At 37.9% G+C, this 27,852-nt stretch overlaps 1 protein-coding gene, 2 long non-coding RNA genes, 1 other non-coding gene and 1 pseudogene across 6 annotated transcripts; 3 read left to right on the top strand and 2 right to left on the bottom strand.

Moving 5' to 3' along the window:
• Nucleotides 1-1,115: 1,115 nt before the first annotated feature.
• On the top strand, nucleotides 1,116-4,772 carry LOC147480436 (protein FAR1-RELATED SEQUENCE 5-like). Its single transcript, XM_086578655.1, has 6 exons — nucleotides 1,116-1,449; nucleotides 2,342-3,088; nucleotides 3,271-3,340; nucleotides 3,472-3,772; nucleotides 3,882-4,430; nucleotides 4,755-4,772. Exons 1-6 carry the CDS (start codon nucleotides 1,116-1,118, stop codon nucleotides 4,770-4,772), a joined length of 2,019 nt encoding a protein of 672 aa, XP_086434781.1.
• A 479-nt stretch (nucleotides 4,773-5,251) lies between these two features.
• Nucleotides 5,252-6,701, bottom strand: LOC147480437 (large ribosomal subunit protein eL19x-like; annotated as a pseudogene). The gene is made up of 3 exons (XR_015204740.1): nucleotides 6,369-6,701; nucleotides 5,941-6,071; nucleotides 5,252-5,827 (listed from the first exon to the last, which is right to left on the bottom strand). The product of XR_015204740.1 is annotated as a large ribosomal subunit protein eL19x-like (transcript).
• Nucleotides 6,150-6,277, bottom strand: LOC147480438 (small nucleolar RNA snoR86). The gene has a single exon (XR_015207162.1). It is a non-coding gene; the product is annotated as a small nucleolar RNA snoR86 (small nucleolar RNA).
• Nucleotides 6,702-11,273: 4,572 nt separating the features above from the next.
• Nucleotides 11,274-12,324, top strand: LOC147480439 (uncharacterized). Of its 2 annotated transcripts, XR_015204529.1 has the most exons (3): nucleotides 11,274-11,474; nucleotides 11,704-11,878; nucleotides 11,973-12,324. It is a non-coding gene; the product is annotated as an uncharacterized LOC147480439 (long non-coding RNA). The 2 variants fall into 2 exon arrangements; XR_015204528.1 differs by lacking the exon at nucleotides 11,274-11,474 and having other exon boundaries at nucleotides 11,494-11,878.
• An 868-nt stretch (nucleotides 12,325-13,192) lies between these two features.
• LOC147480440 (uncharacterized) lies at nucleotides 13,193-13,965 on the top strand. The gene is made up of 2 exons (XR_015204527.1): nucleotides 13,193-13,256; nucleotides 13,725-13,965. It is a non-coding gene; the product is annotated as an uncharacterized LOC147480440 (long non-coding RNA).
• Nucleotides 13,966-27,852: the final 13,887 nt, after the last annotated feature.

The raw sequence follows: 27,852 nt of genomic DNA on the forward strand, positions 1-27,852 counted from the left end.
AATTTCAAGACTCTAATTATAATATTTTTGTATTTTGTTTATATTTTCTTTTAACTTTTGTAGGAATTTGAGAGATATGAACACAAACTTATGAGTTCAACATCAATTTCAAATATTCAAGTTTGAACATTGGGCAAATATTAAAAGTTCAAATTCAACTTTTGAATTTTGGAGAAGATGAATCATTCATTCTTGTATTAGTGTCGGATTCTTTTAGTTTATATTTTATTGTTTTGTACCATAGATCCTTGCTCCCATCTTCATTTTATCATGCTATGGAAAATAATCAATTTATAAATAGTAAATCACGAGAAAAAAGTTTCAAATTTATAGATATGGTTTTGGGTTCAAGTTCAAGTTTTTTTTTTTTTTTTTTTTTTTTTTTTTATTAATTGATTATATTTTTTTCTCTATGTTGTGAATTGGAAATATATTACTTGCAGAATTAGATAGTTTTTTTTTTGGGTGAAACTAGGTTAAAATGATAATTTCCACCCGACCGGATGACCCGCCCCGTAAGCTGACCCAACAGGCTGGGTGATGGTACTAAGACATGACACTTCAACCCGCCCCGTCGAGGACCACTGGATTTGTATTCTCTAGAGCCGCCCCGCCCCGACCCATCACTGTTTGACCCACGGTTGACCCGGCCCGCCCCGTATTACACCCCTAGGGTAAATCATCATAAGGAAAGTGTCTTTTTTTGTGGTGTTTTTTTAATAGATGAGACTGCAGAGTCATTTGTTTGGCTATTTGAGACATGGATGAAGACTATGGGTGGAAAGAAACCAAAGACAATATTTAATGATTAGTGTCCATCAATGGCAAAAGCCATCGCACAAGTTTTTCCAGTTCCAGAAACAATCCATAGATTTTGTTTATGGCACATATTTCTCAATAATGCTAGCCATCTCGCCCACGTATATAAGGTAGACGGCTTCACCAAGACTTTGAAGAGGTGTATAATATAATTCTGAAATAGTAGAATAATTCGAAGTAGATGGAATAAGATGTTGGAAGACTTTGATTTGGTAAAAAATGATTGGTTGGTTAGCCTATATAAGGTACACAAAAAATGGGCATTGGTGTATGGTCGAGATATTTTTTGTGCATATATGACTACTACACAACATAGTGAAAACATCAATAATTTTTTGAAGAAATTTGTGAAGAGAAAATATAGTTTGATGGAGTTTGTTAATCAATATGAGAAAGCACTTGCAAGGCGACGCCATACAGAATTAGTTAGTGATTTCGAAGCGGTTAAGTCAATGCCGAAGTTGTTAGCTCCTGCAACAATGTTAAAGCAAGTAGTTGATTCTTATACATATGTCATATATAAAATGTTTGCGGAGGAATATAAAGCGCATCTTCTTTGCAAGCTTGAAGGTCGTGATGTAAATGATGGGGTATATGAGTACAAAGTTACCCAAGAGGAGAGGAGAAATCGTATTGTTCAATTTGATCGCTTAAATTGTCATGTTGTATGTAGCTGCAAGAAGTTTGAATTTGTTGGAATCATTTGTTGTCATACTATCAATGTGTTTTATCGGGGGAGACTACGTCGACAGATTATTCTAACATACTATCTTGACATACCCAGCCAACCGTCAGATCTTGCATAATCTAATGATCAGATATTTGTTAATAATTAACAAACCAAACAAGTAAAAAAGATGGACAAAACTGACATTGTTTCGCTTTTTTGCCCAAGAAAAAACTCGTTTTTCTTTCTTCTTCATTCTGGTGCACCGAAGAACAAAATAAAAGGTTTGTTTTTTTTTTTGTTTGTTTTTTTTTTTTTTTGACTTTATCTTTAGTTTGTCAGTTTAGTTTTAATGATAATTGAATGGAAATAGTTTGTCAAATGGATTAAATGGATTTCTGCAATGCAAGAGTTACGAAAGTCGATTCAAGAGTTATAACGTTAGCATTGAGTTATGGGGTTGGTTTTAATAACTACTATCAATTATGCATAGTTAAACTTGAACCAAAACTGGATGTTCTATAAATTATGGGGTCTGGGGTCATATGGACGATCATGTTTAGTACAATCAAACAAAAAATCTAATTGGTCTATGGGGTTGTTAACGTACTAGTTGATATCATTCTTCAACGTTAATGCATGCACCAGTTGATGTCATTCTCCATTAATACACATGCATATTTGTTTTTGCCTTTTTGGGAAGTTCATTCAATCTTGTATTATATGACAAAATTTGAGCCCTTTTAACGTATGTAGAAAAACATCTTGTCCTAATTAACTGATTGCAAGTAAATTTTTCTAAGTTGCACTCGTCTACATTTCTCTAGTTAATTAATTGTTTGTTTTTTGTACCAGCAATGACTTTGAATGGAGCCTTCGATGTTCCCGATTTAGTACTAGTGGATTCTTTTCCAATTGAAGCCACAAACAAAAACATACAGTTGTTAGAAGCACCGTATGTAGGGATGTCGTTTAACAGTTTCGAGGAAGCAAAGAATTACTACAAAGAGTATGGTCGACAACAGGGATTTGAGACGCGTGTTAGGAGTGCAGATAAGAGACAATCACATGTGGACGTACCTTCTAGTGGTCTTTTGGTCTGTTCATGTGAGGGGATCCATAACAAGAAAGAAGATATGTCTATTGGAATGTCAGGAACATCAAGAAACACTTCGACTGTCAGGTGTGACTGTAGAGCAAGAATGAGACTGGCAAAGAAAAAACTCGACAATAAATACACAGTTACATTGGTTGAAAACAACCATAGTCATGGCCTGGTTTCTCCATACAAGAAGGGTTCAATGAGGTTGAATAAATCTATGCCAGAAGCAGCAAAGAACCTGACAGAGATTTTTTATAATGAGGGTTTACCAGTGGCAAAAGTTGCATCAGTTTTCTCTAGGGATGCAATTGGGCTTACTTCAAAGATGTGTCAAAACTATTCTTCCACAAGAAAGAAACCAAAAGAAAATGACACGTCGGCTGTACTTGATTACTTGAAGCAAAAGAGCGCAGAAAATCCTCAATTCTACTATGTTGTTCAATTGGATCCAAGTGGTACCGCAGTTATTTTTTTTGGATTGAAGGACGGTCTCGGGTGCAGTATGAATACTTTGGAGACATTATATCTTTCGATACAACTTACCGGACTAATATTTATAAAATGCCTTTTGCCCCTTTTACTGGTGTCAACCACCATTTGCAGTCCATTCAATTTGGGTGTGCATTATTGCTTGATGAGACTGAGGAAATATTTGTGTGATTATTTCAGACATGGCTTGCAGCTATGGGTGGTCGGCCTCCAACTTCGATTCTCACTGATCAAGATAGGGAGATGCTGGAGCGATTGCTAAGGTATTCCCCTCTATGCGGCATCGTCATTGTTTTTGGCATGTTTCAAATAAATTTTTAGAGAAGTTGGGGCATGTCTACCATAAAAACAACACCTTTGCTACAGAGCTAAATTTGGTTCTTAAATCCTATAGGATAGATGATTTTGAAAGCAAGTGGCCTGCACTTATGGTAAAGTACGATTTGGTGGAGCATAGTTGGTTGAATGAAATGTATGAGTTAAGAAGAAATTGGGTTCGGGTTTATCACTTAGACACCTTCTTTGCTGGAATGAACACAACTGGATGGAGTGAATCAATGAACTCTTATTATGATAACTTTGTTAGTTTGACGACTACTCTTATGCAGTTTGTCCATGGTAACAAAAGAAGTTTGAGATTGATTGACAAACATGAAAGAGACTTTGATTACAACACTGAACATAAATGTCGTAATGTACTTTGATTACAACACTGAACATAAATGTCGTAATGTGGGTAGAAACGAGTTCCTTTTGAAGCACGCTGGCAAAGTCTACACAATAAATGTTTTTAATAAATTTAAGTCTCAGGTGGAAAAGGCAAGAAACTACTACAAAATTGTTGAAGAGGAGGTTGACAGGAACGGAAATAGAACTTATTTCTTGAAATCAAGAAAGCCTCAGAATACCAATGTTTGGAAAGTGAGTTTTGATAGAACAACCCTGGAGGCTGAGTTTGAATGTAAGTATTTCAAGTTTATGGGTATACCTTGCGCTCATCTTTTGAAGATTTTTCTGCGGTATGACGTCGAAGAGATTTCAGCTCACTTTATTTTGAAGAGGTGGACACAAAAGGCAAACACTGCTTACAGGGTTGTATTTGATGGTGGATTAGTGAAAGGTCATGGAAACCAGGAGGCTTTAAGAGTTTCCCATTGCATTAAGGTTGCTACTCAATTGGCATATGATGCAGCAACTAATGTTGAGAGTTACACAATTTTCATAGAGAAAATGAATGAGCTGTCAATCGGAGTTGCCAAGTGTAAGGAATCTCTCACTGAAGGAGCTACTAAAGAAGGAGTTACTAAAGAGGTGGCTTCAACTAACGAGAAGCACAAAGTTGATGTAGCGGAGGTATTTTCTTATCACTTGTTTTTACCGCGATTCAAATTTAATTTTAAGTTTAACTCCTTAACCTTTGCTTCGATCATAGGTTTTAATTTTGAACCCCAACATTTCTCAAACAAAATGGAGAAATAAGAGAATAAAGTCTGGCAGGGAGATAGCCTAAGAAGAAAAAGATGGAAGGTTGTGTAAAACGTGCCAAAAGATTGCAAAACATGACTCAAGAAATTGTCCATACAAGATTCAAAACGTAAGAACGTGTTCTATTTTTTTGTAAATTTAATATTGGATACTTGTTGTCAATTTTTAACATGTATTTTAATTTACTTGCAGGTTACTTTTACCGAGTAACATGACTAATTAGCAATGAGATGAGATAATGAATTTTGATAGCTGCGGTGCTAAACTTTGATAGGGGTGTGTTGAATTCTTTCGCATGGATCGGAGGGGATGTCGAGCAATAAGAAGTGTTGTTATTGGGTTTTTTTTAGTGCTGAATCATTCATTTTTTTTTTATTCTTTTTGGTTATGTGAAACAATGTGGTAGACAATGTGTGTTTAGACTTCATATTGTAACTTTGTTTTTTGCATTATGCAACACCTAAATAATGATATTGTTTGCAACTAGCTTTGTGCCTTTTACAAGAATATTTTGGATTTCACATGGGCATGTTCAGCTGGATAGTTCTCATGGCTGGATCAGTTGTTCAACAAACTCAACTCCTTTGATCCATTGACAACAATAAAAGGACAACGATAAAAGAAGTAACATAAGCAGAAAAGTTTTTTTTCCAGTATTCTTAAACAACTACAGGCACAAACTTAAGAGAGACTAGAATTCCATTATGTTGATTCCATTATGTTCAAAACATTCAATTACATATCTCCATTATGTTCAAAAAGGACCCCAAAACAAACTCTTACTATTTCAACGTACTCTACATACCAGAAAGACATCTAGCTTATCACCATCAACCCCAGTATGATCCTCATCCCGACACTTCATTTCTTAGCTTTCTTAGGCGGAGCTGATTGAGGTGCAGGTGTTGGTGTGGATACAGGTGCAGTAGTAGGAGCTCGGTCCACATGTCCCTGGGCCAAACGCTCCTCCCTTCTAGCATGCTTCCTTTCCCTGCTTGCTTTGTTTTTAGCACGCTTCGCCTCAAACTGGTCAGACAAAGTCTTCTCTCTAGCCTTCTCACCTTTGACTTGTGAATGCTCTCCATCAAAGACACACTTGTTCTTGAAAACATTTCCCTTAACCTTCATGTACATGTCATGGTACATGTGTTTGTCAATCTTCTTTGACTCCCTATACTTTCAAAGTAGAGGTCTGAGCACTCACATCCTTCTCATCCAGAGGACCTTGGTTGGTAGCCTAGCCTCCCTAGTACCCTTGCGCTTACCTAGCAAGGATTTGAAAAAAGCATTTAAAGATACAATATGCCAACATCATTTTACCACCAACTCACCCCTGATTAACTGATAGTACAAAACAAGAGCATATTATAAAACATACCATATCCAGAATGACGACCCTTCCTCTTAGCATCCTTCATTCGACGAGCACGACTACACGAGAGCGCGAGTGAATCTTTGTTGGTTTCCGAATGACAAATCCATCCTTCACAAGCTTTTGAATGTTTTGCCCTAAAACAAACAAACTTCCAACACATGAGAAGTCTATATCAAAACCATTTACAATACAACAAAGCATTTTTAAACACAAATGTTGCGATTTGTTCGAGGCCTATTCAAAACTTATTAAAATTCGAGAGGCACGGAGAACCTCTTTTGGTTTATTATTATTGCTGACCTTCAATGCAACTTACACTATCATCTAAATGCCTTTGCTCTGCAAATTGGCTTTTTATCATATGAAATAAAGTCATCATTTTTTACAAATCTATTAAATATAAGTAAAAGGGTTGATGATGAGATAGTTACTGGAATTAGCCATGGAGATTTCGTTAACTTCATTTGGATCGAGCCAAACTTTGCCTCGACCACACTTGAGAACGCTAGCGGCAAGCCGCTTTTGCAGCTTGAGAGACACCATCTCTTTCTTTTGTTTTTGGAGTTGGAGAAGCAGCCTGACAATGATACATACAAAATTCAAAACTTGAATTCTTGGCGAACAATAACTCAAGGTCCATCTCATTGTGTTGTAGGAAATTGTAAATCAACAACATATTCACCAATGAAGTCGAATATTTCCCAATTTTCTTATTTGTTTTCGATGGTGGAGAAAAGAAAAACGTGTATGAAGAAGAAGAAGAACGAGTTGTGAAAATAAGAAAAGGGTTTTTCTATTTTTGTGAAAGAAAATAACATTTTTACCCTAGGTTTTTTTTTGGCCCTTTTTCTTTTATTTGTTTGGATTTTTTTAAAGTAGATCTGATCGTTAGATTATGCAAGATCTGACGGTTGGTTGGGTATGTCAAGATAGTATGTTAGAATAGTCTGTCGACGTAGCCGCCCCGTATGTTAGTATATAGCTCTACCTCTTCAATTGAGGAAGCGTTTCTGGAGCGTCCACGTGTCATGACTAATTAAGAAAAAATATGAAAAAAGAATGAGTTAAGAGACCCACGGAATTAAAACACTGCGAAAAGAGACCCAAAAAAACCCGCAAAACCTCTTTCTCCCACCGAAACTTTCTTCTCCTCACTAATGCAGTTCATATATTTATCCTTAGATATATATTATAGTTATACCCTCACCAATCTATTTTTTAGAGCATTCACAGAGACTCTAATTTTTTTTAAACTTTATTACTAATTACGAAAAAGTAATATATAAATAAAGAAACAATCCCATCTACAGTTTCACAGTCTCTAACTTCTCTAAACACTATAACTAATTACGATAAAAACAATCACATCTAGAGTTTCACAGAGTCTCCAACTTCTCCTAAACAATATAGCTAATTACCTAATTACGAAAAAATATGAGACAAAAAACTAAATTGCTAAAAATAATAGTTTCCACCGAAAACTATTCTCCTAATAAAACCCTTTCGATTTGATGTGTCATCCACTGTGGGATTTAAACATTTATTCATACTTAAGAATTCCAAAAATTACAATTCCGACCACAATAATTACGACATATTTAAATTAAATTTATAAATTTTCAAACACTATAATATAATTTCCAATTTTATCAACAAAACACACACACACACACACACACACACACACACACACACACACACACACATATATATATATATATTCGGCGGAATAACGAGATTCAGTTAAAGTGGACGTTAGGATTAAATAAATTATATACCAAACCAAAATAAATTACATGTGAAAAATTAAATTATACAAAAAATAACATCACAAAATATATAATAGAAAATGAATAAAATAAAATAAAATAACGGCAAACCAATAATAACAACGATTTTAAAATATATATAATACTGCATAAAATTAACGTCAAAGAACAATTAACGAGGAATCGAAAATTGGATGCAAATGTATCGTACTAACCTCAAATAATATTTAATGGGAAATCGGAAACTAGATGCAAATGCAAACATTAAACTAATCTTAAAAAAGTAATTAATAGAAAATCGGAATATGAATACAATTGCATTAAAGTAATCTCAAAGAGTAATTAACAGGAAATTAAAACTTGGATGCAAATATATCAAACTAACATAAAAAAAATAATTGTCGGGAAATCGAAAATTGGATGCAAATGCATTAAACTAACCCTCAAAGATTAAATTAACAGAAAATCGGAAATTGGATGCAATTGCATTGAACTAACCTCAAAGAAAAATTAATTATAAACTGGAAACATGATACAAATGCGTGCAACTAATCTTAAAGAATAATTAACGAGAAATCGGAAAGCGGATGCAACTGCACTAAACTAATCTCAAAAAATAAACTGGATGCAAATGCATTGAACTAACATCAAGAAATAATTAACGGGAAATCGGAAACTAGATGCAAATTCATTAAACTAACCTCAAACAATAATTAACGGGAAATCAGAACCTAGATGCAAATGCAACCTTATCAAATAATAAACGAGAAATCGAAAACTGGATTCAAATACATTAAACTAATCTTAGAGAGTAATTAATGGGAAATCGGAAACTGGATACAAATGCATTGAACTGACATCAAAAACAATTAACATGAAATTGGAAATTGAATTGGATGCAAATGTATTGAACTAACCGCAAAGAATAATTAACGAGAAATCGGAAACTACTGGATGCAACTGCATTGAACTAACCTAAAAAAATAATGGGAATCGGAAAATGCAACTACATTGAACTAATCTCAAAATATAGTTGGATTATATGTTGTGGGAATGTCTCGGTAAATATAGTTTTGCATTTAAAATAATGTTTATTTTATATATTTTCATATGGTTGGGAACTCTTTGCTATTGAAGTAGCTTCAACATGAATTTCGCCTTATTAGGCAATCTCACAAAACTTAAATCAAACTTTTATTATTAAATAACAAAATGAAGTTGAAGGGTTTTATCAAAGGTGAGTTCTTTTTTTTTAATGGAGCTAGAGTGAGATTTTCACGTTATAAGAAATTTGGATGAGTGATCAATATAATATTAATATATAATAGTTATGCATAATTGCAAATATTTTTCAAAATAATTAATATAACAACACCCATTCGTAGATAATCTTTGAAGATTCCACATATAGTGAGTCATGCATAATTTAAAGAATAACTAATGGAAAATCAGGAACTGGATAATTTTCGATGATCCCACATAGTAAATCAAGCATAATTTATTTTTATGTCATATTTGCACATACACTACAGATGGATCAGTAGAAGTTGGTATTATACACCACATTAGATAATTAAAAAGAAATCGGAAACTAGATTCAAATACATAACTGAGCTCAAAACGTAATTAACGGGAAATCGAAAACTTTATGCAAATGCAATAAACTAAACTCAAAAAGTAATTAACTATAAATCAGAAACTGGATGCAACTGCATTAAACTAACATCAGAGAATAACTAACAGGAAATTATAAATTTGATGCAAATCCTTAAAAAAATATTTAACGAGAAATCGGAAACGGTATGCAAATGCATCAAACAAACCTCAAATAATTATTAACGGGAAAACGGAAACTGGATGCAAATGCATTGAACTAACCTCATAAAATAATTAACAAAAAATCAAAAACCAAATGTAACTGCATTGAACTAACGTCATAGAATAATTTGTGGGAAATTGGAAACTAAATGCAAATGCATGGAAATAACTTCAAAGAATAGTTAACGGGAAATCAGAAACTAGATGAAATTGCATCGAACTAACCTCAAAGCATAAATAATCAGAAACTAGATGCAGATGTATTGAACTAACCTTAAAGAGTTATTAACGGGAAATCAGAAACTGAATGCAAATGCAATAAACTAATCTCAAAGACTAATTAATGAAACATCGAAAAATGGATGAAACTGCACTGAACTAACCTAAATGAATAATTAACAGGAAATTATAAATTTGATATAACTGCATTGAACTAACATCAAAAAATAATTAACGGAAAATCGAAAACTTGATGCAAATGCATTGAACTAATCTCATAGAACAATTAATAGAAAATAAAAAATTGGATGCAATTGCATTGAACTAACCTTAAAGAATAATTAACGGAAAATCAGAAATTGGATGCAACTGCATTAAACTAAAATCAGAGATTAACTAACGGGAAATCATAAAGTTGATGCAATTCTACTTGACTAACCTCAAATAATAATTAACGAAAAATTGGAAAATGGATGCAACTACATTGAACTAACCTCAAAGAATAATTAATGAAAAATCAGAAACTTGATGCAAATACATTGAACTAATAACCCTGAAACATATTTGTATTATATGTAGGGGGAATAGAATGTCTCGACAAATATAGTTTTGTATTTTAAGTAGTGTTTATCATAATTCTTTTATTATGATTAAGAATGTCTTGCTATTCAAGTAGCTTCAATATTATTTTTGCCACATTGGGCATTTTCACAAAACTTCAATCAAACTTTAATTATTAAACCTAACAACAAAAAGAAGTCGATGGGTTTTATCAAGATTTGGTGCTTCTTTTTTTATAGAGAGTGGTGCAAGAAATTTGAATGAGTGATTAATATAGTTTTCATATCTCATAGCGCTGTATAGTTGCTAATATTTTTTAGAATAATTTAATATAAAAACACCCGTTCGTAGGACGGGTTTGAAAGCTAGTATTTTGAAGAGGTGGACAAAGGATGCTAAAAGTGGCATTGTCATAGACAAAAGAGGAAACTCAATTCATGTTGATTGCAATGCAGACACATCTTTGAGGTACAATGAACTTTGTCATATGGCTATTAATTGTGTTGTCAAGGGCTCAGTTAGTGAAGATGTACACTTGGTGGCTAAGCTTGCATTAGAGGATGCTTTGAAAAAAATTGAATCTATTATAAAATCTAGTCAAGATGCCTCAACAAATACACAAATACTATGAGATCAAATGATTCAACCCAATTGGTTGAAGAGCATTTGACTGTTGCAGAAGGCTATGAGAAAGGTCGACCAAAGAATAGACTAAAGAATTGTCTTGAAGTATCACCCAAAAAGAAGCAAACTAGTACAAGAAAAGGTTGTTTAATTAATTATTCTTCTCCATTGATGGACTTATATTCTCATGCAAGTTAAATAGAGTTACCATTTGATTTTTACTATTTGATTTTAGGGGATGCCGAAAAGTTACCAGTCAAGGATGTAGGCAATGCACTAGAAGTTTTCTCGAGAAATTTTGAATGTGTCGAGAACGATAATATGCCTTACATTCCACATGGCTTCGAAGCTAACCATATTCCTGGTTTGCACCACAATGTGACTAGCTTTCCACATGGCTTAGATTCTTGCTATGTTCCTAGTTTAGATCACAATATGCCTCACATTCCACACGGCTTCGAAGCTAGCCAATCCATGGGATTTGAAGTCTATCCAGTAAATACTGGGGATACTTCCTACCCAACTTTTACTCAATTGTTACAGCAGGTGACTCAATGGCCAATGCTAGACTTTTTCTAAGTTGAATTTTCGATAGTACTACTGATTTTTTTACAGGGTTCTAGCGCTCCTGCTTTAGAAATTGGTGATGACTCATATCCAACCTTTACACAATTGCTACAACGGGAAATTAATTGTTTTGATATTTACAATCTCAAGTGTCCGTACTTGGTTTAATCCTATCAATTTTCAGTTAATACTATTTGGTTTTATATAGGATCCTTGATTTCATGGCTTCAAGTCTCGTCCACCTACTGGTTTTAAAGCTTGTTCAACTAAAGATGGGGACACCGCAAGTATGCAGCCATCAATTCTTAACAGTATGCCACAACCATTGATTCGTAACAATATGCAATCACTTCCTGGTACTGTTGGGTTTGAGTTTAAAAAAGGTAACAAGTTGACAATTTATAGTGTAAATTAATATGCTACTATTCCCTTCGGCGTTATCGTTCACTTAACTCATTTTATTGAATCAACATCTAGGAGATATTTAATAAGGGAAAGGCAGCATTATTACCACGCAAGAAGTTGAAATTCATGGACTATACAACGATGAGTTGAGCGTTCTTGTGCAAAGAAAGCTATAAATATTGAAAAGATTGGACGGCCATTTTGAAGTTCATGAGAAGATTCAAGATATGACTTTTTGTAAAGAACGAACAAAATTTTTGAGAGTTCATTATTTTGGTGTACTGGCACATAGCAAAACGTGGAAAGAAAAGATGTTTTAGTCCCAAGATATTTTGTGTAATTTGTGAAGAGTGGTAGCAGTTACATTATTTTGTATAGTACTTCACTTATTTTGGGATATATGAGTAAAGGTTTATCCTATACAGATTACTGCTCTTTGGTTTTTATTTCCAATCCAACCTGCAGCAATTGGAGTGAGAGCTACTGTAGAAGGGAACCTAATTGGAGATGCAGCCTTGTGTGCAGCATATGCAAGAGCAAAAGTTCCTACCTTTTCCTCAGCCGAGATTCCCACACCCAAAAAATAGACTTTGAAGGTTTTACTTTTGCGTGTTGTTCCATTTACTTTTGTTTCTCTAGCTAATAGACTTGGAAGCTATCACAAACTTACAGTTGGGCTTTAGAGTTTTCGTAGGGATAAAAGAGTAAAGTTGAGAAAGAAAAGAAAAGAAAAAGAAAAAAAAAAAAAACTTGACGGCTCAGTTTGCTGGAATTATAAGTGGATAGGTGTCACCAAAATCTCAGCAGTTACAGAGATTGATCTATATACCCGGTTATAAAGGAGCTGGACTCTTCTGATAAATATTTTGTTTCTTCTCATTCCTTGTAACGACTCACTGTAAGAGCATTCCCAATGCAGATAAATGGTCATAAATTTTGCCCAATGCAAAGGTGAATATGTGACTATTTTTCCAAGTCAAAACAAGAGTGAAACCTTCAATCAAGATAGTAGTTGAGTTGGAAACTTCGGACGGAATGTTTTATTCTGTCTCGTGTGTTTTTTTAAATTTTTTTATTTTTTTTTTCGGACGGAATGTTTCATTCCGTCTCGTGTGTGTGTGTGTGTTTTTTTTTTATTTCTTTTCGGTTTTTTTTTTTAAAACTTCAGACGGGATGTTTCATTTCGTCCTGCGCGTTTTTTCAATTTTTACATTTAGACGGAATCAAACATCCCGTTCGAAAATAATAATCACCTTTGCATTGGGCAGCCTGACCTTGTTTTTCACCAAAACGGTGGAAAAGAGATAGAGCTAAGGTAGAGGTGAATAAGAGTGGCTTGCATTCGGAATGCTCTAAGTAAACACATTTCTCTCTCTCCTACAATTTTTATACAATCGTGTTCAAAATTGTGAATTATTGAAATGGCTTTTAAATTTTAGAAGATTCAGATGCGTTTTTGTGAGTTTATTTTTTGCAGCATTTATGAGTTTCATAACTTGTTAGAAATTAGAAATTGCTTGTAATGGTTTAGTATATCTAGAATGTAACAGTTAGGGTCCGTATATGGCCATGATAACTCTCTGATCTGGGATAAATTGATAACTCTCTGATCTGGGATAAATTGATCCTGAACCACATCCAGTCGTGTTAGCATTTTGACTGAATCTGTTTTTTCAAGTTAGATGGGGCTCATGGTTAGACATTCCTTATTTCTTGTGTATAACGTTGAGTAATCGTAATGAATGAGAGAGACAGCGTTCATAGTCGTTTATGCAGAACTGTAATGTTTTTTGTAATAAGTATTCTACTAATCTGTATGAACAGGTTGTGGGTATCTGATGTTAAGAGTTTTGGGGAGATACAAGATCGGATCCTGAAAATCAATAAGAATGCTTCATAAGCATATCTCATACAAGATATATCAAAATTGGAGCATAGGGTGCCTTTGATCTGTTTGAATTTTAGTTAGTTGTATTAAAGCTGATAATTGAATAACCATTTTTTAATTTTTTAAGTTTGTATTACATTCATGAGAATAAAAATACCAGCAATCTTTTGAACTTTACATGGCTACTAGTCTACTACAATATATTATAGAAGGAAAAGAGAAAATCAGTGAGCATTGAACATTCAATATCTAAATCTTCAATTTTTATTTGTTTATTTAATTATTTATTTTTTGGTAAGCAAGGTATGAAATAGGAATATGGTTCAATATGGTAAAATGCATGTCAATATATGGATGTGAACCATCAACTGAGATTTGGATCTTGTTAATAGAATTATTCCATGGTGAAAACTGCTTCCCTGTTGACCACGATAAACTGAAGGCATTTTCTACTTAAACAAAGAATAGGTCATCAACCTGGGGAGTTAGTTTTGAAGGACTGTCAACCATTTTAAGTCTCCCTGTGGGATCATGCTGTTGGAGTTATTCCCTCACATGAGGAGAGAACCAGAGCTGGAGAGAAACGGAGCTAATTCGGCGTTGGATATGTCAGAGCGCGCTGGCCAAAGTAAAGCGCACTCCTGCGCCGTGCCTTTGAATAAGTCCAGTGTTTTGGCCGACCCCACGCCAGATGAGGTGCACCTCTGGCCATGGCTCCAAGTTTTTTTACCGCTTCCAGAATAAGGCGCACTGCGCCCGTGTCTAATTTTCGTGGGCTTCGCTACAGTATCCGCGAAATTTGTTTTTGGTATAAAAACAAAATCAAGGTTTTGGAAAACCTAACCAAGTCAGAAGGATTGGAATCCAGACTAAAAACAAAGAGAGAGAAACCCAATCTTGAAAGCTATCAAGATTGAGAGATAACCTTTACAGAGATACAACCCTGTAAAGAGATAAGAGTGATCTAGTAAGGTGAGAGACTGAAAGGAGAGATTGTAATCTTCCTTTCCACTTTATAAAGAACTAGCTCTTGTGGAAGTAGGCACCATTGGCCGAACCACGGTAAATCTTTGTTTTGTGGTTTCCTTTACTGCTTTGCATTATTATTTGTTGTTGATAGTTGTTTAGCGAGTTGGGCATGTTAGTATAGGTTGTAGTTGATATTTAGATTTTGTCCGGAGTTGAATTGTTTCCATATAATGAAGTTATATGTGTAGTGGGGAATCGATTGGTATTGGTATAATCCCCAACAAAGGTATCGTGAGCCTTGGTTAGAATAGCCTAGGGTGTTATCCGAATCTTGGTCGGGCGGTGTTTGTGAAATTCCCGAGAGAAAGATTTGAGGTTAAATAACTTATAGAGATGGACCATTCCGTGAACACTTGCATGATGAGTCCGAATAGGAAGAACTACACCATCCGAAAGCCAAGATGGAATACTTGCTATCTTGCAAGGACTTGGCACTTCCCATTGAGAATGAAGGAGTAAAACCAGAAAAGACTGATGAGGCTAAGTGGAAAAAGCTTGACAGAAAAGCGATTGGATACATTTAACAGTGGATTGATGACAATGTCTTTCACCATGTGTCCCAAGCATAGCTAGTAATTTGTCAAATTATTCGCGAATTATAAGGTTTGGCGAATAAAACGAATAATTCGGCGAATTTTTGAATGATACGGTTTAATTCGCGAATTGGTTGGGTCGGGCTTATAATTGCGAATTATTCGCGAATTATTCACGAATTATAAGGTTTGGCTTAATAAAATGACATTTGTATTATTTTTTCATGAATAAAATTGTAAAAATAAAAATAAAAACGTTATATACTTATATATCAAAATTTTAAATGTAAAATATATAGCTGAATTTTAAAGAAATATATTCGTATTATACCCGTTTAAAACATGTATATCGTATTTTTACCGTTAGCGTTTTATTGGACCGAATATTTAAAAGTATTATTGTTGAAAATTTCGAATCTTAGGCGAATAATTGACGTATCAAACTTTTGCCGTCCACGAATTTACTAGCTATGGTCCCAAGAGACTACAGCCTTCAGTCTGTGGAAGAAACTCGAAGACCTTTATGAGAGGAAGTCGGGTGGAAACAAAGTGCTAGTCGTTAAGAAGTTTGCGCATTACGAAGTACCAAGAAGGTTCTTCAATGTCTGAGCATCTTAATGAAGTACAAAATATCATCAATCAGATGCATTTGATGAAGATCAATTTGGGAGACGAAGTTGAGACTTTGTTTCTATTAGGCTCTCTACCCGAAAGTTGGGAGACATTAGCGGTTTCTCTACGGAGCGACCTAAGGATGGAATTGTTACCATGGAAATGGCTACCACGCCTTTGTTGAATGAAGAGACTAGAAGGAGTGCATGAAGCGGCTCCTCTCACTCGAGATCCTTTTCACGAGAAACGGGGAGAGGTCGAAACAGAAAACCATCTCGTTCTAGAGGTGATGACAGAAGTAAATCTAGGGGTGAAGCTAGAACTCCTAAAGCAGAGAGGCAATGTTACTATTGTGCCACCAAAGGCCACTTCAGATATGAGTACAGAACACTGAAGAGGGATGAGAAGAATAACTGTGTACATGAAGACATGGTGCAGAGGAACGGAAACACAGGCAGAGATACAACCACACTAGTCGACGACCTAGTGGGAATTGTGTCAGATTGTGGTGTGTGCTGTCTTAGTACCTCATGTCAGGATATAGAGTGGGTGATAGATACAGGAGCATCCTATCACGTCACACCGCACATGGGATTCTTTACTACCTATAACTGTGGTGAATATGGTGAAGTAAGGATGGGTAACAGTGGAGTCTCGAAGATTATAGGCATTGGAGATGTTCATGTAGAAACCAATGTCGGCTACACCTTGACACTTAAGGATGTAAGACATGTCCTTGACATACGGTTAAGCCTAATTTCGGCTGGAAAATTAGATGACGATGGCTTTGTAAACTCGTTTGGTAACGGGTATGGAAACTGAGCAGATGTTCCATTGTAGCAGCCAGAGGAAAGAAAACTTGCTCTCTTTACAAAACACAGGCTAGTTTGTGTAAAGCAGAAGCGAAACGCGCGAAGAAGAAGCTTCATATGAACCGGGGCACAAGAGACCGCGTCACATGGGCATAAAAGGGATGGAAGTTCTTGCTAAGCAAAAGGCCGTGCCGCATTAAAGGTACACATTTAAATACATGTACTCATCGTTTGGTAGGAAAGCAACACGGTGTCTTTCCAAAGATTCCGTCTCACGTGAAGGACATTGTCCTTGAACTAGTGCACCTGGACTTATGTGGTCCTATGAGAGTAAAGTCCCACCGGGAGCTTCGACTTCTTGACATTCATTGATGATCGTCAAGAAAGATATGGGCCTATAGTCTGAAGACCAAGGATGAAGTACTTGACGTGTTTGAGAAATTCCACAACATGGTGGAAAGAGAGACTGGGAAGTTGTTGAATTGTATTTGCTCAGATAATGGGGGTGAGTACATTGGGCCATTTGAAGAGTATTGCCTGAGTCATGGGATTCGTCATGAGCAAACCGTTCCCAAGACACCGCAACAGAATGGAATAGCAGAGAGAATGAACCGTACCATTGTAGAGAGGATGAGATGCATGCTATCTCACTCTAAGCTACCTAGAAGCTATTGGGTAGAAGCAATGCGTACAGCCGTGCATGTGATCAACCTGTCGCCGACAAAGCCTTTGAATAGTGATTATCCGGAGAGAGTATGGTCGGCGAGATGTTGATTATGGATACTTGAGGGTATTTGGAGTGCGGGCATTTGTGCATATTCCGAAGGATGAGAGATCCAAGCTTGATGACAAAGCCAAGCAAAGTGCATTTTTCCTGGGTTATGGAGATGAAAAGTTTGGTTACAAACTCTATGATCCGATTAACAAGAAGGTAATCCGAAGTCGAGATGTTGTGTTCTTAGAAGACCAAACCATAGCGGACTTTGAGGAGGGTGAGAAACTACGTGCTTTCACCAATGATCTTGTTGATTCGAACCGAAGTTCCCTCCGTGGAACGTCGCGTAGTCATTGAGAATGCAGATAACCATGAGTTTGAAGCTCATAATGAGAATCCTATTGCTCATGATGGGATAGAACCTATTGGTATAAAAGATGCAGATGAGATGCATGAACCACTACCGAAAGCAAGCGTAGTGCATCCTCCCCGAGGCACCGGCCAGATGGGGCAAGGAGGTCCGACAGAGGGAGACTAGCTTCAACCAGTATCCACCACATAATGCGCTTACTATCGGATGGTGGAGAACCTATGTACTATCAAGAGGCACTTGAAGGTACATACAAAGAAAAGTGGTTGAAGGTCATGCATGACGAGATGGATTCTTTGCATAAGAATCACACTTATGAGTTAGTTGAGAAACCCACAGGGAAAAAAGTTCTCAAGAATAAGTGGATATACAAAGTCAAGCATGAGGAGAACAATCCTCACCCAAGGCACAAAGCTCGCCTTGTTGTGAAGGGATTCGGTCAAAGGAAAGGGATTGACTTTGATGAGATTTTCTCTCCTGTAGTGAAGATGACTTCTATCCGAGTGGTATTGGGTATGGCCGCAAGTATGAACCTAGAGATTGAGCAGCTAGATATTAAGACAGCTTTTCTTCATGGAGACCTTGAAGAAGATGTCTACATGGACCGACCCGGAGGGTTTGAGGTCAAAGGCAAGGAGCACCTAGTATGCAAGCTGATAAAGAGCTTGTATGGGTTGAAGCAAGCACCGAGATAGTAGTACATAAAGTTTGACTCCTTTATGGCGAAGCAAGGATACAAGAAGTCTGCTTCCAATCATTGTGCGTTTGTTCAGAGATTTCCAGATGGGGATTTCATAGTGCTATTGCTGTATGTGGATGATATGTTGATAGTTGGCCCAAACATCAACAAGATATCCAAGCTGAAGAAAGACTTGAGTAAGTCCTTTGAGATGAAGGATTTGGGTCAAGCAAAGCAGATACTTGGGATCACGGATCACTCATGACGTAAAGAGTGGGAAGTTGTGGCTTTCTCAAGAAAGCTACATTGAGAAGGTGTTGAAGAGATTCAACATGGATCAAAAGCCGGGCCACCGGTCGGTTGTCCGCTTGGTGGCCAGTTCCGCATGACCAAAGAGATGTGTCCTAAGGGTGAGCATGAGCAGAGTCGATGGAAAAGATTCTTTATGCATCCGCAAATGCGCGTTTGATGTATGCCATGGTGTGTACTAGACCGGATATTGCTTTTCGCCGTTGGGGTTGTAAGCGATTTCATCAAATCGGGTAAAGAACATTGGGAAGGTGTTAAGTGGATATTGAGATATCTCAAGGGCACTTCCAAATCGTGTTTGTGCTTTGGTGGAAGTAAGCCCTTACTTGAAGGCTACACTGATGCAGACATGGCAGGTGATGTTGACTCGATGAAGTCCACCTCCGGTTATCTGGTTACTTTTGTAGGGGGAGCAGTTTCTTATCAATCTAAGTTGCAAAAAGTGTGTTGCCCTCTCCACTACAGAAGCCGAGTATATTGCAGCCACTGAGTGTTGCAAAGAGATGCTATGGATGAAGAGGTTCTTCGACGAACTAGGGCTAAAGAAGAAATAGTTTGTAGTTCTATGTGACAGTCAGAGCGCCATCCACTTGAGCAAGAATCCGAGTTTTCATTCTAGATCTAAGTACATACACGTGCGTTATCATTGGATTAGAGAAGTACTCGAAGACAAGCATTTGTGTATCGAGAAGATCCATACCGACAAGAACGGGTCGGATATGATGACCAAAGTTTTACCGAAAGGTAAGTTTGATATTTGTTGTGCTACCGCTGAAATGGTAGCAGACTCCTCCTGTTAATTTGGAAATTGCATGGAGGTATCCCCCTCACTGTTCGGGAGGGGGAGATTGTTGGAGTTATCCCTCACATGAGGAGAGAACCGAGTTGGAGAAACGAGTGATTCGGCGTTGATATGTTAGAGCTGCTTTCGGCCGAGTAAAGCGACTCCGCTCTTGCCTTTGAATCAGTCCAGTGTTTTGGGCGCGACCCGCGCTCAGATGAGGCGCACCTGCACTCATGGCTCCAGTGTTTTGGGCGCGCCTGCGCTTAGAATAAGCGCACCTGCGTCCAGGTCTAATTTTCGTGGGCTTCGCTACAGTAACCGCAAAATTTGTTTTTTGGTATAAAAACAAAATCAAGGTTTTGGAAAACCTAACCAAGTCAGAAGGATTGGAATCCAGACTAAAAACAAAGAGAGAGAAACTCAATCTTGAAAGCTATCAAGATTGAGAGATAACCTTTACAGAGATACAACTCTGTAAAGAGATAAGAGTGATCTAGTAAGGTGAGAGACTGAAAGGAGATATTGTAATCTTCCTTCCCACTTTATAAAGAACTAGCTCTTGTGGAAGTAGGCACCATTGGCCGAACCACGGTAAATCTTTGTTTTGTAGTTTGCCTTTACTGCTTTGCATTATTATTTGTTGTTGATAGTTGTTTAGCGAGTTGGGCATGTTAGTATAAGTTGTAGTTGATATTTAGATTTTGTCCGGAGTTAAATTGTTTCCATATACGAGTTATCTGTATAGTGGGGGAATCGATTGGTATTGGTATAATCCCCAACACATGCCACTCAAAATAATCCAAACGGTTTCGTAATTTCAAATTGGTTAACAATGTTTTGGAACTATTAAGGTCGGAATATCGGATTGATACACAATTTGAGCACTTCTCCAGTTGGCAGAAAAGGAAAATTAACAAGTAACAACTATTGAATCACCTGATAAAGCTTTCTTCCTAATTGTTAAACTGGCATCACTGGAATTGTGGCTCTCACGAAACTCAAAATTCCATTGTCATATGGAACCAAAAAACTATGAGAATCAACTATCCTGTAGGGGCCAATTTTGGCATTTACATAATTACATCTTCTCTGAGTTGGAACTTTGAAATTACTTTTTAACTAGTAAAATTGGTAAAACTTTTGGTTGATGATACTAGAGGTCTAGGAGCAAGATTACAAAAAAAAAAAAAAAAGTCTGGGAACATAGACCCTATTTTTCATCCACATTCTGTCGTGTTTATTCAAAATTTGGGATGTTGATGTGAACTAGAGATTCTGAGACATGCTCAGTCAAAATCGATTGAAGTAAAACATGCATCCCTGTGGCTTTGTACATTCCTCAAACACTGGTACCGTGTTAGGAGACGTGAGACTTGTGGAAAGAAGAAAGGACGCACTGCGGCAGAGAGGAGTAAGGTTCCACCCCAAAGGAGCTGACCATAGGTTCTTCCCATGGACCGAGAATCCAGAGCATGTTGGAATCTCTAATGAGTATTTCAAAATACTTGTGTGTTGTTTAGTCCCACATTGGTGAACCACCACTAGCAAGTGAGGTATATGAGGTGATCCTCTAGCATAAGTGGCGCCACTTAGGGTACAAAGGCTTTTGTGTTAGGAGGGAGGACTCACCCAAAAGCCACATTATCGCTTCGCCCAAGAGACCAACCGAAGTCGCTCGGGGCTTGGGCTTGGGCTTTGGCTGGAGTCGCAGTGCGAGTTGGACTCTGTTTTGGGAGACCGACTTTGAGGAGTCATTCTCAGGTTTGGTTACCGACTGAAACCTCTATATAAACACAGCAGTGTGTGTCTATAGTGGATTATCCATTACAGAGAGTAAGAGACGGGAGTCGTGCTGCTGCTGCCTCCATACACCAGCGAAACAGAACTTGTGGATACTGTCCCTTCATCCCACCCTACACGAATCAGAGAAAATCCTGTGAGGAAGACGCCACTGTTGCCTTTCCTAATCCGCGCCTTGGTTATTACCTTTTATTCTGTCCTTTTCTTCTATTGTTTTCTTTTATCTGCATACAACAGAGCATACATGTGCTGCTAAGTGGGATACCTGCTCATCTAAATTTTTCCCCACAGCGTTTCTGTTGTGAATAATTAACTGCGGAAACAACGTTACCCACACCAAACGGATCAATCCTACACAAAGATTGATCTTTCTCAATAGACAAGACTTCAACACCCTCCAAGCAATATCCCAACACTTCTCAATATCAAATAACAAGCATATGAAATAAAACAATCAATGTAAAAGAGGAACAAACCACAAGACGAGATATATCGTGGTTCGGCAATTTGCCTACTTCCACACCGCGAAGTTCCAAGCTTTACTAGATGTCCGAGTAACCGATTACAAGTCTCTCTCAATTCACTCACAAAGAATGAACACTCAACTCACAAAGAATTGTTCTCTTGTAATCACTTCTTTTCTTGGTTTTGGAAAAGTTAGATTTTCCAAAAACTGATTTTGTTTTTATACCAAAAACCAAAAATCGCGTTTCGTGAATGAGGCCCGCAAAAAAAAAAGACGAAATCTGGCGCTACTTACTGAAGCGCTGGCGTTACGCCTTCTTTGAGCTAAATCATCGAGTAGTGAGCGAAGTCGCTACTTTCACTGAAAGCTGGCCTCCTCGACCGCGGAGAAACAAATTTTCTACATTCTCCACCTCGGTGAGGTTTTAACACATAAAACCAAGCCGGAACACATCCAAAAGATCACATCCAAACTTCGCAGCTTAATCGCCTGAAGGGCTTAAGCCCACCACACGGCTCTTTTCAAACATGTAGGATTTGGAGCAAGTCCAAACAAGCGATTGTTGGAACTTAACTCCGGTGACAACTTTCGTCGGCATATCGGCGGGGTTGTCATGGGTGTCTACTTTCTCGAAGTGCTACATCACCATCCTCAACGACATCCCGTATAAAGTGATATCGGACATCAATATGCTTGGTCCGACCATGATGAACTTGGTTCTTCGCCAAATGAATAGCACTTCGACTATCACAATACACAAAGAACACCGTTTCCGCCAATACCCAAATCATCTAGAAGACCTCGGCCATAGTGCCTCTTTTCATCGCCTCTGCGCCATCGCCATATACTCGCCTCGGTAGTAGATAGAGCAATCAGAGTTTCAGAGCATAGACCTCCAACTAACCGTGCACCATGCATCATAAACACATAACCGGTGTCGATCGTCGTCTATCTAGATCACCGCATAATCAAAATCCACAAACCCACCGACATAACAAGTGCCTCCACCATAAGCTAATCCCACATCCAAAGTACCGCTTCAAGTACCTTAGTACCCATTTCATCATTTGCCTCCCAATGTCGCTTCCCGTGATTTGCCATATACCGCTTCACAACACTAATCGCACAAAATGTCCGGGCGCAGTTTTACATCAAACTACCCACGCACTTGCATAAGGAACATTAGCCATATGCTTTTGTTCCTCCAATCAACTAGGAGAGAACTTAGGCGAAAAGCCTAAAATGCCCAAATAAAGGAGTAGAAACCGACTTTGCATTCTCCATACCAAATCGAAAATTACTTTTTCGAATGTATTTCTTCCGAGATACAACTATCCGCCGCTTCTTCCTATCTCTCACCAATCACCATGCCCAAGATCTTCTTGGCTCCACCTAAGTCTTTCATCTCAAACTCGTGAGCTAAGTTGAGATTTCAACTTGTCTATCTCCACCATGCTTTTGGAAGCAATAAGCATGTCATCCACATAAAGCAGAGATAGATGAAGTCATTACCACGAAAGCCTTCTAAAGTAGACACGCTAGCATACTTACTTCGGTGTACTCATGTTGCATCATGAATGTGTCAAAGCGCTTTGTACCATTGCACATGCGATTGCTTTAACCCGCATAAAGGACCGATTCAATTTGCATACATAATCTTCTTTTTCAAAGAACGACAAACCCTTCAAGTTGTCTCATATAGATCTCTTCTTCCAAGTCCCCATGCAAGAAAGCGGTTTTCACATCAAGTTGCTCTAACTCCCAAATAAGCGAGCAACTAAACTTAATAACACACTAATGGACGTATGTTTGACCACCGGGAAAATACCTCATTGTAGTCAACTCCTTCCTTTCGTGAAAACCCTTTGCTACCACTCTTGCCTTGTACCCGCATCGCTTTAACTCAGGGAAGGACCTCTTTCTTTCCGAACACCCATTTATCGCCGATAGTCCTTTTGCCCTTTTGCAATAAAACTAGGTCCCATGTGTGATTTTTATCAAGAGATTCCATCTCGCTTTGCATAGCTACCAACCAATCTCTCGAATGAGCATCTCTAACAAAAATTCCTTGAAGCTATCCGCTCATCATCTTCGATATTCAAAAGATATGCCACTAAATCCACCACCATAAGTGTTTCACGGCTTCCGTGCCCATACTTGTGCACTTTTTAACTTGTCTCGTGGCCTAAAATCACCCACTACAAGTTCATGGATGCTCTTGCTCTTCTTCCCGTTTTGCGTGTGGTCCCATGATTTGGTACCTCATCATGATCTAACCACCATCGCAGATCGACAACTCAAGCTCAAGAAAACTTCTATAGACTCACCATTCTCGGACTACTTCAACCATGAAAGATAACACGGAAGTCTCATCAAAAGTAACATCTCTGGCGACCGGAACTTGTGGGCTTCTAGACACCACAATCAGATCCCTTTACCCCATTTCATGGCTTCTAAGAATATGACCTTTCTTAGCTCTAGATCTAGCTTTGTCCCCCTCACATGGTAGTAAGTCAGTCGATCCAAACACTCGCAAGATACTATAATCACCGGGTTTACGACCACACCTCATAAGGTGTCCCGCAATCTATAGCGGTAATCGGTGACCTATTGTGCAGTAGCACGCCATGGACACCGATTCCGCCTAATACTTTTGCCTAGACCGGCATTAGACAATAAACATCTTGCTCTTTCAAGCAAAGTTCTATTCATCCTCCTCTCGCCATTCCATTCTCACGTGGCGCGTGCCCCCTTCGTTCCTAGTGTCCGGCAATTCCCTCATTCTTGTAGATTTAACTCTTGGAAAGGTCCATAGGTATACTCGGTACCATTGTCGGACCGTAATGTCTTTACCTTCCTATCTCGTCGGCGATTCTCAACCCTTGCCTTCCACTTCTTAAATGTCTCAAACACTTCATCTTTCGATTTCATCATATACACCCACACATAGCGAGTATGATCATCAATGAATGAGACATAATAGCGTTACCTCCCTGAAGCCACCCCGAGGGTCCCCAAACATCCGTATGCACATAATCAAGGATGCCTCGTTGTCGTGGTGCTTGCTTGACTTGAACTTGACTCTTCAGATCGCTTCCCATAGACGCATGCTCACAGAACCCCATACTTGGCTTCTTCAAGTTCTTCAAGAACCCTCGCTTTGCACAACTCGCACAAACCCTTTTCACTCATATGCCCTAAACGATATGCCACATCTTAGTGCACTTTCGATCATTACTACATGCACCCATCGCTACATCGCCCTATCACCGTATTACTACCAATCGAGTATACAAGGTTCCATATTTTTGACCCTTCATAACAATTAAAGAGCCATTAACAATATTTAGGACTCCACCTTCACACAAACTTGTGGCCTTTGGAATCCAAGGTACCAAGAGAAATAAGACTTTTCTTTAGCTCGGAACATGTCTCACATCGGTTAGAGTCCTCACTACACCATCATACATCTTGACGTATAGTTCCAATTCCTACCGCCTTACAAGCAACGCCATTACCCATTAAAACAGAATCACCATCAATGCTCTCATAAAGAAGTAAACCACTTTCTATTCGGGCACATATGATAGAACATCCGAATCAAGAATCCACCTCTCGGGTATATAGTCTTGTGTGGACACACAAAGACTGAACTCATCCTCTTCAGAGCCTGAAGCATAATTTGCCTCAAATTTTGCCTTACCTTTCTTCTAACCATCTCTCTTGTTCTCTTTCTTCGGGTGGGGACAATTACTTTAAAATATGTAATGTCCTTTTTCATTGCAATTGTAGCACTGTACATGTTTTAAAGGCTTCTTTGACTTGGACCTAGAATTATCATTACTTGAATAATTCTATTCGATCCCTCTTGCCACTAGCCCCCGACTTGCATCAATGCTATTCTCTACACGCGTCTTCTTCATTAACTCATAAGAAAGAAGAGCACTCAACTTCGTCAAGATCGAACTTCTCTCGTTCATGAATGTAGTCATTTGGTGCTCATAGCTTTCGGCAAGGAGAATATTAAACATGCCGCTGATCCTCATCATCCATCTTCATACCAACATTCAAATAATCCGCTAGACGCGACGGAACTCACTCACGCGTTTTGCATCGTTGAACCATCGACCATCATGTACCGATAAAAGACGCTTCTTAAGGTACATCTTGTTAGTCATGCTCTTGGTCATATACATAGACTCTAGTTTGAGCCAAATACCGCAAATGTATTTTCTCCCATCACACTATACATGACCTCATTAGCAAGACATAACCGGATTGATGAACAAGCCTCGAAGATCGAACTCTTCCCAATCATCATTACTCATACTTCTTTAGATTTAATCCCCTTCAAAGCCTTGTGCAAACCTTTTGGATGAGGATGTCCTTTACTTGACTTGCCAAATCCCAAAGTTATTCTTCCCATTAAACTTCTACTTCAAACCTTGCGTTTGACATCTTGGGAGCCATCTTTCAAGTTACACACAATAACTCAAAAGAAACAGTTTCACCTCGAATTTAATCGAACACCTTGTCTACACAAATTTTAGTACTAAACTCAAAAATCCTAGGTCGTATACCTAAGCTCCGATACCAATTGTTGTGAATAATTAATCATGGAAACAACGCTTACCCATTGACCAAACGGATCAATCCTACACAAAGATTGATCTTTCTCAATAGACAAGACTTCAACACCCTCCAAGCAATATCCCAACACTTCTCAATATCAAATAACAAGCATATGAAATAAAACAATCAATGTAAAAGAGGAACAAACCACAAGACGAGATATATCGTGATTCGAAAATTTGCCTACTTCCACATCGCGAGTTCCAAGCTTTACTAGATGTCCTGATGGCCCGATTACAAGTCTCTCAATTCACTCACAAAGAATGAACACTCAACTCACAAAGAATTGTTCTCATTTTTCTTTGGTTTTGGAAAAGTTAGATTTTCCAAAAACCGATTTTGTTTTTATACCAAAACCAAAAATCGCATAGCATTCTTAATGAGGCCCGCAAAAAGACTGGAAAAGTGGGATACCTGCTCATCTAAAATCATCGGAGTAGTGAGCGAAGTCGCCTCCACTCGAGCCTTTTCCGACCGTGAGAAACAGAAATTTTCTCTACAGTTTCACTACTGCTCCAAAATGATTTAGCACATTAAAGGCTTTGAATTCTATGCAACAATCAAAAGATTATAAACGAAACACTGAATCCAGCTTTAAAAAGCGAAATATAGTGGAAGAAGTAAATGAGCAACCAAACACAGAACCTTTTTATGGGCTGGAGTCAATCAAGGATACTTTTGCACTTGCCAAATGAAGAATACAATTACACCTGCTGAGTCTAACCTGACAGAGAAACAACGAAAGACATAAACTGTTCTTCAAGCAAGATATCGTTACAATTTTCTGTCCACTTTGTCCCTCTCCAAGAACTCTCGCTCAATAAGGGACTCAATCGGCTTCTTAATTACAACGGGATTGGGCAGGAACCGCGACTAATTTCAGCAGGAAGGTTGCAAGTGTTGCTTGGCTGAGACCTCTAGAAAAGGCTTTTCAAAGTCTTCCTGGTAGACAGAAGAATCTTTACTATGTTCCTCATCAACCCGCAATTAATAATTTCACCAGTATCTCTGAACAAGTTCAAGGAGTGTATTCAGGAGCCTCGGCTGGATTTTGCCCGAGTGGATGATATTGTCCCTCCACAGGTTCAGCCCAAGTTCATGAACTGGGATTTTGTGGGTGCTGGGAATGAAAGTACTATCCATGTACATCAATATGTCCCGAATCATCTGTCTGCCCACTTATTATTCAGCTCTTCTAGAAACAGACCTCCCTGGGCAGTTTCAATAGATTTTGAAATTTCTTTTAGATGCAATGTCATAGTTGACACAAGGCCTGAGTAGAGCCTATCACCGAATTTGTAAGCACCATGTTGTAAGCATTCC

Source organism: Coptis chinensis, chromosome 8 (assembly GCF_015680905.1).
Source record: "Coptis chinensis isolate HL-2020 chromosome 8, ASM1568090v1, whole genome shotgun sequence".
NCBI lineage: Eukaryota > Viridiplantae > Streptophyta > Magnoliopsida > Ranunculales > Ranunculaceae > Coptis > Coptis chinensis.